Source organism: Columba livia, unplaced genomic scaffold (assembly GCF_036013475.1).
Source record: "Columba livia isolate bColLiv1 breed racing homer unplaced genomic scaffold, bColLiv1.pat.W.v2 Scaffold_140, whole genome shotgun sequence".
Lineage (NCBI taxonomy): Eukaryota > Metazoa > Chordata > Aves > Columbiformes > Columbidae > Columba > Columba livia.
The window spans coordinates 934,548-949,800 of NW_027043036.1; the positions used below are offsets into that span (position 1 = coordinate 934,548).

General features: G+C 51.2%; 1 protein-coding gene across 1 annotated transcript; it reads right to left on the reverse strand.

Moving 5' to 3' along the window:
* Positions 1 to 1,728: 1,728 nt before the first annotated feature.
* Positions 1,729 to 2,908, reverse strand: LOC135577774 (olfactory receptor 14J1-like). Its single transcript, XM_065047895.1, has one exon. The coding sequence runs from the start codon at positions 2,906 to 2,908 to the stop codon at positions 1,994 to 1,996; it is 915 nt and encodes a 304-aa protein (XP_064903967.1). The 3' UTR covers positions 1,729 to 1,993.
* Between the last annotated feature and the right edge of the window lie 12,345 nt (positions 2,909 to 15,253).

A 15,253-nucleotide genomic window follows, 5' to 3' on the forward strand; every position in this document is an offset into this window, starting at 1 on the left:
ATTCTACCTTCAAAATCCTCTCCAAGGGAAAGACTCATTGAATCTCAGAATAACTTGAGGTTTGAAGAAAGCCCTTATCTCACTTGTCTCACTGTCCTGCTCCAGGCAGGGTGAACCAGGCGAGGTTGTTCAAGGGTTCCTCACAACTATGCCTCACCACAGAGAAGCTGAAAGTGCACTCGTCACATCATAGAGAGGGAGAATAAAGACGTTTAACAGTGTTGGTCCAAGTGCTGGTCACTGAGGGATGCTACTAGTAACTGGCTGCACGGAGGGCTTTGTACCGCTGATGACATTTGGCTTGATTGTCCAGCCAACTTCCCACCCAGCTTCCAATTCTCCAGCCCAGAGATCACTGATCTGGCTACTAGGACACCAAGGAACACCATGTCTGTGACCCTGCAAAATTCCGGGTATGGCGGCAGGTTGACCAGCTGTTAATTCTCCTTCATGCTTTTCATGCAGATGGGTTCGATATCTGCCTTTCCAAAGACCTCGGAAACCCTTTTACCACTTTGTCTTGCTTTTGAGAGCACAACCCCGAATCACAGGCAAGGGTGACAGCAGACAGGAGCACTTGCAATGAGCCTGTCCCAGCAGCTGAGATGAATCTCACTGGGACATTGAGGTTTGTTCCTGGAGTCACACACAGAAATGCCAGGGTTCCATCAGGCATCCATATCTGAGTTGGTCTCAGGACCCCTTCTGCACCCAGGGATGCTCAGAGACAGTCTGTCCCTTTTACACACAGAGGCAGAAGTCACATTGTCCCTCTGGCCTCCCGTTGCCACTCCAAAGGGGTGGGAGACACCTCAGCTATGGTGAGTCACCCTGCTCTGCACTAATCTGATATGTCCCACATCATGAGGAATGGACACGGGGAGCTCAATTAAGGAAGCACAACCCAGTGCTGCATTCAGGCAGTTTCCCGTGGGGTGTTACTTCCAACAGGAAGTGACCTCAGGACCTTGTGTGTGCCACAGGTTTTCATGGAACCCCAAGGAACAGTTGATGGTGTTTGTGCTCACTCGTGTTCATGTCACCTCACATCCAAGATGTGCGTGCTCACATCCCATCTGTACAAAGCAACACAGACTGCTGAACTATTCATTGAGTGTCCATCCATGGAGGGAAGAACAGATTCTCTGGGTGAAAGGCCAGTATTGAAAATGGTGGTTGTGAGGGGCCAGTCCATGGTGATTGACCTGGGGCTCCTTCCATGGGGTGTCCAGCGCACAGGGGCACAGCCCAGCCCCTGCTCTGCTGGTCCTGCAGGTCTCTGGCAGGAGCCTGGCTGTGAGAGGACACTGCTGGGTGCCAGCCCTGCACACACACACTGTTCAGCTGCACACCGGTGTTTCATCTGTGAGTGACTTTTGTAGGAATATGCTTGAGAGAAACATTGCAAGAAGATATAAACCATCATGCACCACCCAAAAAAGATCACTTTTTCTTGTGGAAGTACTGTTACTGAGGCCAGCTCTGTCACAGCAGTGCCCATTGCCTGTCCCTGCCTGCGCCCACAGCACTGACACACAGCAGGACGGTGACCAAGCTGCCAGAGCACTCAGGCCTTGCACCAACACCAGGGATGAGAAGGAGAGTGTGGGAGTGGAACCAGAACAGCTCTGGAAGAACAAGCGCTGCTGCTCCCTCGCGGATGCTGCCATGCCAGAGCTGTTTTCCCCTCCACCCACGCACAGGAACTGTCCCTGAATGTGCAAAAAGGCCTTGCAGGAAGGATATAGTGAAAAACAAGTCACTACAGGAATCTTTATTTTGGTTAGAGACAAGAAGTGTACTGTTCCTCATTTAAACAGCCAGTGGCTATAAAAGAAAAGCAGACAGTGGATTAAAAAGGGGCTGAAAACATCATCGCAATAAGAAAATAACAAATAACAACAGAAAATCCAGATGACAGGTTGAGCCTGTAATTAGCTACATTAAAACTCCTGTGTAGAAGCAGATGGGCAGTACATTGCTTCAGAAAACACTAAGATATGAGTTTCCTCAGGGCATCCTTGATCTCCTTGTTCCTCATGCTGTAGATGAGGGGGTTCACTGCTGGAGGAACCACCAAGTACAGAACAGACACCACCAGGTCCAGGGAAGGAGAAGATATAGAGGGGGGCTTCAGGTAGGCAAACATGACAGTGCTGAGGAACAGGGAGACCACGGCCAGGTGAGGGAGGCAGGTGGAAAAGGCTTTGTGCCGTCCCTGCTCAGAGGGGATCCTCAGCACGGCCCTGAAGATCTGCACATAGGACACCACAATGAACACAAAACACGTAAAACCTAAACAGGCACTGACCACAAGAAGCCCAAGTTCCCTGAGGTAGGAGTGTGAGCAGGAGAGCTTGAGGATCTGGGGGATTTCACAGAAGAACTGGCCCAGGGCATTGCCCTTGCACAGGGGCAGTGAAAATGTATTGGCCGTGTGCAGCAGAGAATAGAGAAACCCAGTGGCCCAGGCAGCTGCTGCCATGTGGACACAAGCTCTGCTGCCCAGGAGGGTCCCGTAGTGCAGGGGTTTGCAGATGGCAACGTAGCGGTCGTACGACATGATAGTGAGGAGCCAGTATTCTGCTGAAGCTAAAAAGAGAAACAGAAACACTTGGGCAGCACATCCTGTGTAGGAGATGGCCCTGGTGTTCCAGAGGGAATTGGCCATGGATTTGGGGACAATGGTGGAGATGGAGCCCAGGTCAATGACAGAGAGGTTGAGCAGGAAGAAGTACATGGGGGTGTGGAGGTGCTGGTCCCAGGCTATGGTGGTGATGATGAGGCCGTTGCCCAGGAGGGCAGCCAGGTAGATGCCCAGGAAGAGCCAGAAGTGCAAGAGCTGCAGCTCCCGTGTGTCTGTGAACGGCAGGAGGAGGAACTGGCTGATGGAGCTGCTGTTGGACATTTGCTTTTCCTGAGCATGGGGCGCTGTCATGAGGAAAAAAAAATAAAGACAGTGAGAATCCAGGGCAGAGTTCTCTGACAAAAATGAAACCAACTCCCATAGACCCTCCCCTGTCACACACAGACACTCTTGTGTTTTTCTAGGAGTACCTTTTTCAGCACTGTGGCTGCAGCCTGGCTTGGGGCTGGAAAATGTGCAACCAAGAGCAGGGCCTCTGCCCATGGGCCGTCGATAAGTCAGCCCAGCTCTGCAGAAGTGGGGCCACAGGAACGGTGGGGACTGTCCTGGTTCTGCTAACACAGAAGGGCTGTCAGCACTTGCTTTCCCATTGAAAGGGAACAGAGAAGGTGAAGGCAGTTTAAGAGTTCCAGGTTTTTTTACACCTCCCCCCATATTCACTGCAGAGTGTTGCTGGGTGTCAGTAACCCTCAGCATTTCTGCTGCACTCAGGGAGAACAGAGCGAGTCCTGCGAGACCAGAGGGTGCCTGTGGGTCAGTGCAGAGTGAGGGCAGCTGCCCTGTCCCTCTGTCTTGCTCCAGCTGCCCTGGGCTGGCACCTTTCTGAGATGGAGCCTGATCACACTCCCATGTTACCCTGTAAAGCCACCAGGCAGTGCTGAGAGCAGAGGGATCCACCTCAGACCATGACAGGTCTCATCCTTTCCTAAGGTCTCAGCAAACCACATTTAGCCCAGGACACACTCAGCTCATTCCCCAGCCCCACAGACTGCATTGCCCACAGCCCACAGGTCAGAGCAAAGCTGGGACACGTGTGCCCATGGACACACCTGCAGGAAAGGACCCACAAGATCAGGCTGTGACTCTGCAGCTGAAACTGCCATCCCCAGAGAGCCTGACAGCAAGAACAAGATCCCAACAGCAGTGACCCAGAGCAGGGGAGAAAGAAGGAGAATGCGGTGAGGGTGGGTGTGAGAGAGGCCAGGGCAGAGGCAGCCGGGCACTCAGACAGCGTCACCCTTCCCCAGCTGTGCAGCCACCTCCCAGACACCAACACTGCCGGGCAGCTGCTCTCAGCCCCTGTGCTCTGCAGAGGAACTGGAGCTCTGGCTGCACAGGAGCTGCTTCATGCCTTGGAGCCCCCGGCCCTGAGGGCAGAGGCTTTGCTGGGTGGGACAGGAGGCCAGGGGGCTGCTCACAGGAGGGATCTGCACTGCGGGGGGTCACAGGGACTTTTCTCTCTTCTCCCTCCCATAACCATTCCGGGTTTGGTTTCCTCTCCTTTCTGATCATTTCCCTGCTGCCTGGAGATTCTCCCCTGGGAGGTGTTTCCCTGTCCATGTCTCTTCCCTGTCAGTGCTCACAGACCATCCCACCCTCTGTGCCCTCCCCCTGGCCCTACAGATCCTGCCTGTTCACAGGGCACTGCCTGGGGGCATCTTCCTGTTTGCAGGCTGGAAAACAGGACAGGTCAGACTAAGGCTGACGGGTCCAGCCAAGGTGATGCAGGTGCTGTGCACAGGCAGAGGGGAGGTGAAGGGATGTCATGAGCCTTCTGGCAGATGTACTGATCACTCACAGTTGCAGTTCAGGAGTCTCAGTGACGTGTTTAAGCATGAGAGCTCATTTTCATTTTATCCTTTCCTGCACCCCCCACCCCTTGGGAGAGGAAACTGAAAAGACAGGCTCAGGAAAGCTCCTTATCTGTCTGGCAATCCTTGCATTGATCTTCTCCTTGAGGCATCCCCTTGGAAAAATGCTGGGGGTGATCTGCATCTGTGTGAGCAACCCTGACCCACACAGCACCCTCTCCACAGCAGAGGCACCTTTCTTGCCCAATAGGGTTTGCTCCTCCACCACATCTTCTCCCCTCAGTGTTGTTGGGATCTCCCGGGCAGGCTGAGCGCTGACCCTGGCAGGCGGCAGAGTCCCTGCCCGGCACAGCCCTAGGGTGCAGGGACCCTGCTCTGCAGGACAGCCCTGGGCACCCCTGCCTGCACATTTACATTTACACCCCACAGCCACCCTGGGGAGAACGCAGCATTCACGTCTTGTCACTGAAAGTGCAGAAGGCAATCCCTGCTCTGCAGCACATCCTCTCCTCTGATCAGAGAACCTCTGAGAGCTGTACTTACATCTCTCACAGGCTCTGCAATATGACAGCTTTCTGAGATCCTACCAAGATTTGCAGATGTAATGCCCTGTAGCCACAGGCTTCATATCTATGAAGATTTCTCTCCAAGTGACATCTCAGCATCCTTCCACCCCAGACTGTGTTTCCTTCTCTGTGCCCGGCTCCTGTGCCCTCGGTGCTGCAGGCAGAGCCCTCAGCCCTGCTGCGTGTGCAGAGGAGCTGCTCCTGGGCAGAGCTGTCTCTCTGCAGCGCTGCCGCTGCCATGAGCTCCCTGTGTCCCAGGAGCCCAGCCCAGCTCAGCAGCACAGGAGCAGCCTTTGATGTCCCTTTCTCTGTCCCCTCTGGTCTCCTCCAGGTGTCCCTCAGGCTCCAGGGGCACATCCTTTGAGACAACCTATAGTAATCAGTAATGTTAGTTGTGTCTGCTCTGCAGAGATACTTCTTGCCAGCATTGTATTCTTGCTAGTAAAAAATAAATTGGTATGAGAATATTCCAGGTGTGGTCTCCCCAGGGCAGAGCAGATGGGCAGGAGAACCTCTCTGACCTACTGACCACCCCCTTCTAACCCCCCCCAGGTACCATTTGCCTTCCTGGCCACAAGGGCCCAGTGCTGGCTCATGGTCACCCTGCTGTCCCCAGGACCCCCAGGTCCCTTTCCCCTACACTGCTCTCCAACAGGTCCTTCCCCAACTTACACTGGAACCTGGGGTTGTTCCTGCCCAGATTCAAGACTCTACACTTGCCCTTGTTCTATTTCATTACATTTTCGCTGCCCAACTCTCCAGCCTGTCCAGGTCTCTGATGGCAGCACAGCTTCCAGTGTCACCACTCCTCCCAGCTTGGTGTCATCAGCAAACTTGCTGACAGTCACTCTGTTCCTTCATCCAAGTCACTGATGAATTTATTGAATAGTACTGGCCCCAGCACTGCCCCCTGAGGCACTGCACTAGATCCAGGCCTCAACTGGACTCTGCCCCATTGACCACAACCCTCTGGCTTCTTCCCTTCAGCCAGTTCACAGTCCACCTCACTAACCAATCATCCAGACCACACTTCCTGATTTTAGCAGAAGGATGCTGTGGAAGACTGTGTCAAAGGCTTTACGGAAGTCAAGGTGTTTTTATGATAATTTGTGCAGAAAGGGCAGTCACAGGACAGCACCCAATATGTCAAAACTGATGCTGAGTGAAATGCCGTAAAGCCCTGATGAGTTCCCCTGTGCCTGTGTCTCTCCTGGAAGGAGTCTGTCCCGAGAAGGGGATCCAGCTCCTGCCACTCTCTGCAGAGGCACATGAGCAGTGTCCATCGCCTGGGGACACAAAGGGTGATGTTTGCCAGACCACCCTTCATCTCACCACCAAGAGCAGGGACAGCGCCCTGGGCCTCCTGGGCACAAGGACAGCCTCGGGGCCAGCAGCACCCCGAAGTCCTTCCTCCAAGGAGTGCTGGGTGCATGGGCAGTGGGTGGAGTGGGACACTGGGGGCCCATGTCACCTCCATGTCACAATGCGACCACGGGGCAATGCTGATGTCACAGTGCCCCGGGGCAGTATAAAAGGGAGCAGCGTCCCGTGTCTGCTGCCAGAGCTGGCCTGGAGGCAGCCTGAAGACATCGGAGAGGAAGTCCTTGAGGAGCCGGTGGAATCCCTTGACAGGGGCTGAAGGAGGAAGAGCTGGACGAGGCAGCTGGAGTTTCTCCTCTGCAAGGCCATCTCCCAGCAGGGCAACCTTCCAGGTTCATCTGATGGATGATCATCCTTTTCAGCTGGATAGCAGTAGCCAAATGAAGGGAATGCCTTCTTGAGGAGCACTGCAGAGCTCACTGTCCTGATGGAGTGGGGAGCTAGGGTCAGCAGCTGTAGGAAGTGGAATGCAGAGTGGTTTAAGGGGGCACGGTGCTCTCCCGGCCACCAGAAGGTAGATGCGTGGTTGGCATAAGGTGATGGAGCGAATGGGGAAGCTGGGCAAGGTTCCAAGTGTTTGTCAGGGATTTCCCCAGCATGCACTGGTAGTGAAAGGAGGGGGAAGGAAAAGAGGGAGAGAGAAGAAGAGGGTGAGGGAGAGAGAGAGGGAAGAGGTGAAGTAAGAGGAGAAGAGAGAGAAGAGAGAAGAGAGAAGAGAGAAGAGAGAAGAGAGAAGAGAGGAAGAGAGAAGAGAGAAGAGAGGAAGAGGAGGAAGATGAAGAGGAGGAAGAGGAAGAGGAAGAGGAAGAGGAAGAGGAAGAGGAAGAGGAAGAGGAAGAGGAAGAGGAAGAGGAAGAGGAAGAGGAAGAGGAGGAGGAAGAGGAGGAGGAAGAGGAGGAGGAAGAGGAACATCCTTTTCAGCTGAATAGCAGCAGCAAAATGAAGGGAATAACTTCTTGAGGAGCACTGCAGAGCTCACCGTCCTGATGGAGTGGGGAGCTAGGGTCAGCAGCTGTAGGAAGTGGAATGCAGAGTGGTTTAAGGGGGCACGGTGCTCTCCCGGCCACCAGAAGGTAGATGCGTCCTTTGCACAAGGTGATGGAGCGAATGGCTAATCTGGGCAAGGTTACAAGTGTTTGTCAGCAATTTCCTCAGCATGTACTGCTAGTGAAAGGAGGGAGAAGGAAAAGAAGGAGAGAGAAGAGGGAGAGGGAAGAGGTGAAGAAAGGAGGAGAGGAGAGAGAGGAGAGGAGAGGAGAGGAGAGGAGAGGAGAGGAGAGGAGATAGGAGAAGAGAAAGAAGAGAAGAGAAGAGAAGAGAAGAGAAGAGAAGAGAAGAGAAGAGAAGAGAAGAGAAGAGAAGAGAAGAGAAGAGAAGAGAAGAGAAGAGAAGAGAAGAGAAGAGAAGAGAAGAAGACATCATCATCCTATCATTCTATCCTTCTGTTATTCTGTGGTCTTCTGGGAGGCATGACCAGCCTGTGGGCCGAGGAGCCAGGTCTTGCTCAAATGCTCAGGGAACAGCCGATCGCCAGTGTTGGGGTCAGGAAGGAATTTTCCCCCGGGGCAGACTGGCCCTGGTCCCCGGGGTTTTTTTGCCTTCCTCTGCAGCATTGAGCATGACCACCTGTCAGAGCTCCTCTGGGCCCTTTTGGCTCGGTTCATGCCCACTGCTCTTGCCCTCCAAGGCACCACTCGTGCCCTGGCTTTCTCGGGTTCTTTCTCCCAGGGCAAGTTTGCAGCAGGAGCCAGCTCTCCTCCTTCTCCTTCTTCTATTAACATTTGTAATTTTAATAAAATAAATATATATATAAGTGAAAAAATAAAATAAAATTCTGTTTCCATTTTTATCCTTTGTGTATGTGTCCCTGAAAGATTTTTTGGATCTAAAACCTCTCTGGCATTTCAGTCACTGGTGGCTTCCATGAAGAATTTTTTCCTCATATCCAATCTAAACCTCTCCATGTGCAACTTGAGGCCATTTCCTCTTGTCCTATCACTTGCTACTTGGGACAAGAGACCAACACCCTCCATGATAAAACCTCCTTTCAGGCAGCTGTAGAGAGTAATAAGGTCTCTCCTCAGCCTCCTGTTCTCAAGGCTGAACAGCCCCAGCTCCCTCAACCGCTCCTCGTCAGACTGGTGCTCCAGACCCTTCACCAGCCTTGTCACCCTCCTCTGAACTCTCTCCAGCACCTCAATGTCTTCCTTGCCATGAGGGGCCTAAAACTGCCCCCAGGATTCAGGGTGCAGCCTCACCAGTGCCCAGTACAAAGGGATGATCACTTCTCTAGTCCTGCTAAAGCTCTGATTGAATCAAGGCTTGAACACCTTGGTGTGACCCAGTTGGTGACAGGTTGGACTGCAGACTCCTGAGGTCCCTTCAACCTCAGTTCTCTCATGATCCCATTGTGATGTTGGGCTCTGTTTCAGACTGGAGCAGAGCGGGCGATGATGGGGCAGGATCCACCTGTGCTGTAGGTGACCATCTAAACCAACATCCCAGCCAGTGAACCAGCCAACCCCTCAGTGTGACTCGCTCTGGGCAACGTGTGAGGAGTCCTGGGCAGGGAAGGTTCAGAGGGCATGGGGTGCTGTGCAAGACACAACATGATCTTGGCTTCATGTTTGTAGGGCCACCGCATATCAGTTAATGTCAATGAAAATTAAAGTAAGAAGAAATGAAGACAAAGATCCAAAGCAAAGGAAGGTGTCAACTCCTTCCTTCCTTCCTTCCTTTCTTCCCTCCTTCCTTCCTTCCTTCCTTCCTTCCTTCCTTCCCTTCCTTCCTTCCTTCCTTCCTTCCTTCCTTCCTTCCTTCCTTCCTTCCTTCCTTCCTTCCTTCTTTCTTTCTTTTCTATCTTTTCTATCTTTTCTATCTTTTCTTTCTATCTTTTCTTTCTTCTCTATCTTTTCTTTCTATCTTTTCTTTCCTTTCTATCTTTTCTTTCTATCTTTTCTTTCTTTCTTTCTATTTATGTATGTATGTATTTATTTATTTATGTATGTATGTATTTATTTGTTTGTTTGTTTGTTTACTTAATTACTTATTTACTTACTTACTTACTTACTTACTTACTTACTTACTTACTTACTTACTTATTTTTTTAAAAGTCTTTGTAGGGGAGTCTCTTTTCTTCGGAAACGAAAGAGTTCTCCAGAACTGGGCATGGGTTTAGGACACAAATGTCTTCAGCTCCAGGGACACAAACACCTGGTGCCAGTGTAGATGCCCCGGGAACCCCTGCCCAGGCTCCACCTGCACTGCAAGGTGCTCTGGTCTCCCCAGGTCCTGTGTGATAGATGCCAATCCCAGGACAGCACCTCAGGTACACTGGGCCCCTAAAATGGCCCTGGCTGTTTATGGTGAGACAGCTGATGACTGATGTCTGTCTGGAAACCTCCACTTTTTTGCTGTTGCTTTTTTGTTTTGGGATTTTTGTTTGTTTGGTTCATTGGTTGGTTTGGGGTTTGGTTTTGGTTGTTGTTCTTGGTTGGTTGCTTTGGTTTTTGTTTTGCTTTGGTTTTGTGGGTGGTTTTGTTTATTATGTTTGGTTTGTTATTTTCTTTGATTGGAGATTTTTGTTTAGTTTTTTTTTTAACATATTAAAATTTAAAAGAAAAAAGCCAAAAAGGGAATTATGGGGAAGTTTAATAAGGGAAGGAGAAGAAATATTCATCTTCCACTGTACTTCTATTACCAACACTCTATTATTTCATCTCCCTCGTCATTCAGGAGTTCCCACCTCTCCTGATTAAATGTCCCTGTCCAAGGACAACTTTCCAGCACTGTCTGGACGTTTGCCCTTCCCAGTGCTCTCAGGTTTCTCCTCCACTTGCTCTTTGGTCATTCAGTGGCCTCTCAACTGTCTGGTTTCTGCTTTGAGCTTCAGGGAGTTACAAACTTGCCCCATACTTCAGAGCTCTAATTAACATGGCAGTCAACACGTTCATTGTGTTTATTTCTATCCTCTCCTGTCTCTCTGTCTAAACCAGTTCTTGTGTGGGTGTCCCTTGTGGATGCTGGACCTCACCAGATCCACTTACACACACAGCTGAGGAAAGTGTTTTGCTGTTTATTAAACTGATGTAGGAAAAGTGATGCAATCTCTGGTGGCCAATGAGGGAACCGGCAGACTGGGGGTGGGGGTGAGGAGCCAGGTTGTCCATACAGTGTCCAGCCTCAAGGACTGTTCTCCTGCCTGTCCAGATGTCTTCAGGAGACGCTCAGGATCCATGTCCAGTGTAGAATGGTGCTGTCACTTCTTCTATACACTGAAAAATGACAGAAAACAAGCTTGAAATAATAAACCTCCTTCATTAAATCTTCTTTGAAACCTTCGTCAGCAAGTGTCCCATTGAAACCTCTACAGTTAGTTCTACAAGTCTGGAAGATTTGAATGAAATTAAAGAAAGAAGCATTACTCGTTATGTCTTTCTGTGTTTTAATGAGCCCCGTGGCGTATTTGGTGCTGAGTCCATGAACCTCAGATACCAAGGACAGACTGAAGAATCTGCTCAAGAAGTCCAAGTCAGAACAAACTCCAAAGTACCTTGAAGCATTAATGGGCCCCACTGAGGGCTGTTACTGACAAAGCCTCCCCAGGGACTCGTTAGAGCAGATAATTGGAGGCAGTGATTGCATCAGGCAAAGGCAAAGTGCAGCAGCTCTGATGCTGAGAAAGCCCTTGGTTTGTCTGATGAAGGACAATGGCCAAGCCTTGAGCCCCTGCCCCTGGGAAGGGAGATCCTGTCCCTCACAGGTGGCTCAGGGCTCTTCCTGGGGCTGTGGGGAGTGTGATGCCCAGTGCAGGACAATGGTGTGACACTCCCTGGGGGTGCAAGGAGGCAATGGGGTGCCATGGCCATGACAACCATGTGTCTCCTCTTAGGCCTCGGTGGCAGGGACATCAGCCATAGCCAAGGGGACAAAGACCTTGGCTATTTCAGGGACATTCAGCCTCACCCTTGGCCATCTTTACCATAGTCCATCCTGCACTGTCCCAGGCCTGTGGCTGTTTCCCCATAGGCTGCAGACACTCCATGCGCTTCCCCACCTTGTTCTCAGCCCAGTGTGTCCCCACCTGTGCTGCTGTCTCTCCATCCGCACCAGCTGTTCCTGGAAACACAAAGCCATGGCTGATCCAGAGTTCCTCTGAATGACCACTGCACTGCGCTCAGAATGACATTTCTTTGTCCTGAGCTCCACTCTGGACCTCCAGAGCTGCAGTTTCCTGTGATTTTCCTTCCTCATGCTGTTACCTCTTCCAAGAACAGTAGAATAAAAGAAAATAAAAGGTGTCATCTTGGAAAGTGATTTTCAAGATTTCTGAAGCTACTACTGCCCTTTCTTGTCATGGTTTTACCACAGACATCAACCAAGACCATGAGAGCTGCTCACATCCTGCTCCCAGGCCCCAGGTGGGATAAGGGAGAGAAGTGAATGGGAAGGGAGAAACTTGTGGGTTTAGACAAAAAATTAATAAGACAATAAAAAGAATACACTACTACTAGCAATATACTTGTACTAAGATATACGTAAAGTAAAATATGACACTCAGTGCCATATCCCACAGAACTCCCATCGTGCTGAAGAGGCAGCCCAAAAGAAGGGAGCACCCTGGTCCTGAACAGCTGATCCCAGCAAGAGAAAGTACAAGTGCAAAAGACAGAGAGGCCTAAGGGCCCATTGAAAAACTGCAAAACATCATAAAACTGAACTAACACCGAACTCCCAATAGAATGGAACTTCCAAACAGAGCTAAGCAATGTAGCCAAAAAAACAAAACAAACTGGCTGGAAAAGGCATCTCCAGCTTTATACCGAGCATGACGCTAATGGCAGAGAATAGGTTGTTGATTGACCTGGATGTCAGTCCAGGTGCTGTCCTGTCTGTGCCCTCTCCTGCCAATTTGCACCTGCAGCTGCACTGCAGAGAAGTCCTTGGTTTCACTGACAATAATCCAGGTAAGTTAAATAGAAATAGATAAATTAAATTAAGAAAATATACCCAGTGCCATCCCCCGTGTAACTCCAGTCACACGGAGCAGCCAGTCCTGCAGAAGGGAGCACCTTGGTCCTGAACAGCCCATCCCAGCAAGAGAGAGCAAAAGGGCAACAGGCAGAAAGGCCCAAAGGCCAACGGCAAAATGGCAGAACGGCAAAAGGCCGAACGGACATCGAACTCCTGACAGAATGAAACTTCTGAATGGAACTGACCAAACCAGCTGGAAAACCCAAAGTAACGGATGTAACAAGCCCTAAAAGCCGGCTCCAGCTTTAGACTGGAATATTTCATGGGACGTTGGAATATTCATGGAATATCGGAATATTCATGGGAATATTTCATTAATCAGCCTGCACATCAATCCAGGTGCTGTCCTGTCTGTGTCCCCTCCTGCCAATCTGCATCCACAGCTGGATGGCCAAAGAAGTCCTTGGTTTCCCTGACAACAGCCAAGATCTCAGTGAGTTCTGACATTCCTTTCATACCAAATGGCAAACACTGTAAATCTGCTAAAAGGAAAAATGAACTCTATCCCAGGGAAGAAACAGCATTATCTCATTATTCTCGTAGTAAATCTAAACAAAAGACTGTACTGGCTGTGAAGGAGAGAGGTTCAAAATGCATGAAGAAAATTAATTCAATTTCAGCAAAACCAGCACGTTTCCTCAGTCTCCCCTTCACCAGGCTAAAGAAGTTTGGGTCTCTCAGCATCTCCACACATGACCCAGACTTTCTCTGGCCACACGACAGCTCCTCCTGTTCCTCCAGAATGGGGAACCTCACACTGGGACACAAGGCTCCAGATGTGACCACACCAGTGCTGAGTCACGATGGGCAATAACTGCCCTTGTCTGGGTGGCCACGCTCCTCCCAGTGCAGCCCAATGTGCTCATGGGCATGTTCCTGTTTAGCACCACTGAGAACTGGCTGAACATCCAGGCTCAGAGGGTTGTGACCAGTGGCACAAAGCCCAGCAGGAGGCACCATGAGGAGCACTGAAGGACACCATATCCCTACCCAACATCTCCTCCTACAGGTGTCTCTTGGGTCCCTGGAACCACCTCAGTGCCAAGGGGGAGAGCACTGCCTGTATGGGTGGAGGAGATGGGGTCTGGCATGAGGGTCCAGGGGCAGTTTCTCCTGGTTGTTCATGCAGTAACAAGCTGGGCTGTGGGGGGTTGGTCTCCAGTTTCCTTCACGCTGCCTTTTCTTGTGGAGCTCACAGAGGCTGCCAGCCCTTTAGATGACCCAGGACGGGCCTTGTCCTTCCTCTGGCCGCAGCTGTACCCCAGTTCTCCAGCTCAGCTGCAGCTCAGGAGCCTTGTCTAGGGGTCACTTTTGGGGTAAGGTTGACAAGAGAGGTGCATAAGTTTGTCTTAAGGACATGTGATGAGCACCAGGACTGAAGTACCAGAGCAAAAGGATGTGGCTTCTGGGTGAATACTTTCTGCAGTGCAAGTCCGGACACAGGGTCCCAGACTTGCTTTCCATGCCACCCTTCATGAGGGATGATGCACTAAGAGATGGCAAGTGGGGGACACCAATCCTTCTCCAGCTACTTCCCAGGCCTGGTGAAGCACCAGGACAGCAAGGACTTCTGGCCCTGCACCCTTAACTCTGGGTGTTATCTTGGGGCAGCTGAACAACAGCATTTTTCTCCCCAAGGCAATTTCCAGCCCAGATCAGCTCCTGTCTGATCTCCCCCATCCCTCCTCTGATCTGCTCTGGTGCTCCTGGCCCCATCCTGTGCTCCCAACAGGGCCCCAGCCTGGCACTGATGCTCTGCAGAGCAGGTTGGCTGCAGGACCATGGGGTGACTGCACACTGGTTGTGCTACTCAGTGAGGGACACAGATGCAACTGGCTGGGCTGCACTGTCACTGAGCTCTTTCCTGAGGGTCTAAAGCTCTGGAATGGGTCCAGAGCGTTTCTTATGACTCACTGGGTTTTCCACTCATTTGGGTTCAGCAATCCCTTCCTTGTCCTTCAGGTGCCTGGATATTGGTGCAGGAAGACATGGACTTTACCCTTCCCAGGGACAGAGGTAGGCTGATCAGCCCATAATTCTTCAAATCCTCCTTCAGGCCCTTCTTGAAGATGGGTTTGACATCTTCCTTCCCCAAGGACCTCAGAACTTCTCTGATTCTGCTGTCACTCTTGAAAGCACAATCCAGAATCATTGGCAAGGGTGATGTAGCAGACAGGAGCACTTGCAATGAGCCGTCCCAGCAGCTGAGATGAATGTCACTGGGCCAGTGGGGTTGTTCCTGGAGTCACACACAGAAATGCCAGAGGTCCATCAGAGCCAGTCTCAGGAATTCTTATGCACCCAGGGATGCTCAGAGACAGAGTCTTTCCCTTTTACACAGAAGCAGGAGTCACAGTGTCTGTCTGGCCTCCTGTTGCCACTCCCAAACGATGGGAGACACCTCAGCCCTGTGGTGGGTCACCCTGCTCTGCACCCATCTGAGATGTCCCACATCATGAGGAATGGACACGGGGACCTCGGTTCAAGGAAGAAGATCCCAGTGGGTGGTTTCCCATGGGCTGTTACTCCCATCGTGAAGTGACCTTGAGACACTGTCTGTCCCACAGACCTTCATGGAACCCCCAGGAACAGCTGATGTTGTTAGTGTTCACCTGGATTCATCTCATCTCACATCCATGATGTGCATGCTCACATCTCATCAGAACAATGCAGACATGGACTTCTGAGCTACTCATTCCATGTCCCTCCATGGAGGGAAGAGCAGCCTATGTGAGTGGGGGAGAGAGGCCAGAGCTAGAAATGGTGGTTGTGAGGGGCCAGTCCATGACGATGCCCTGGGGCAGCTTCCCTGGGGT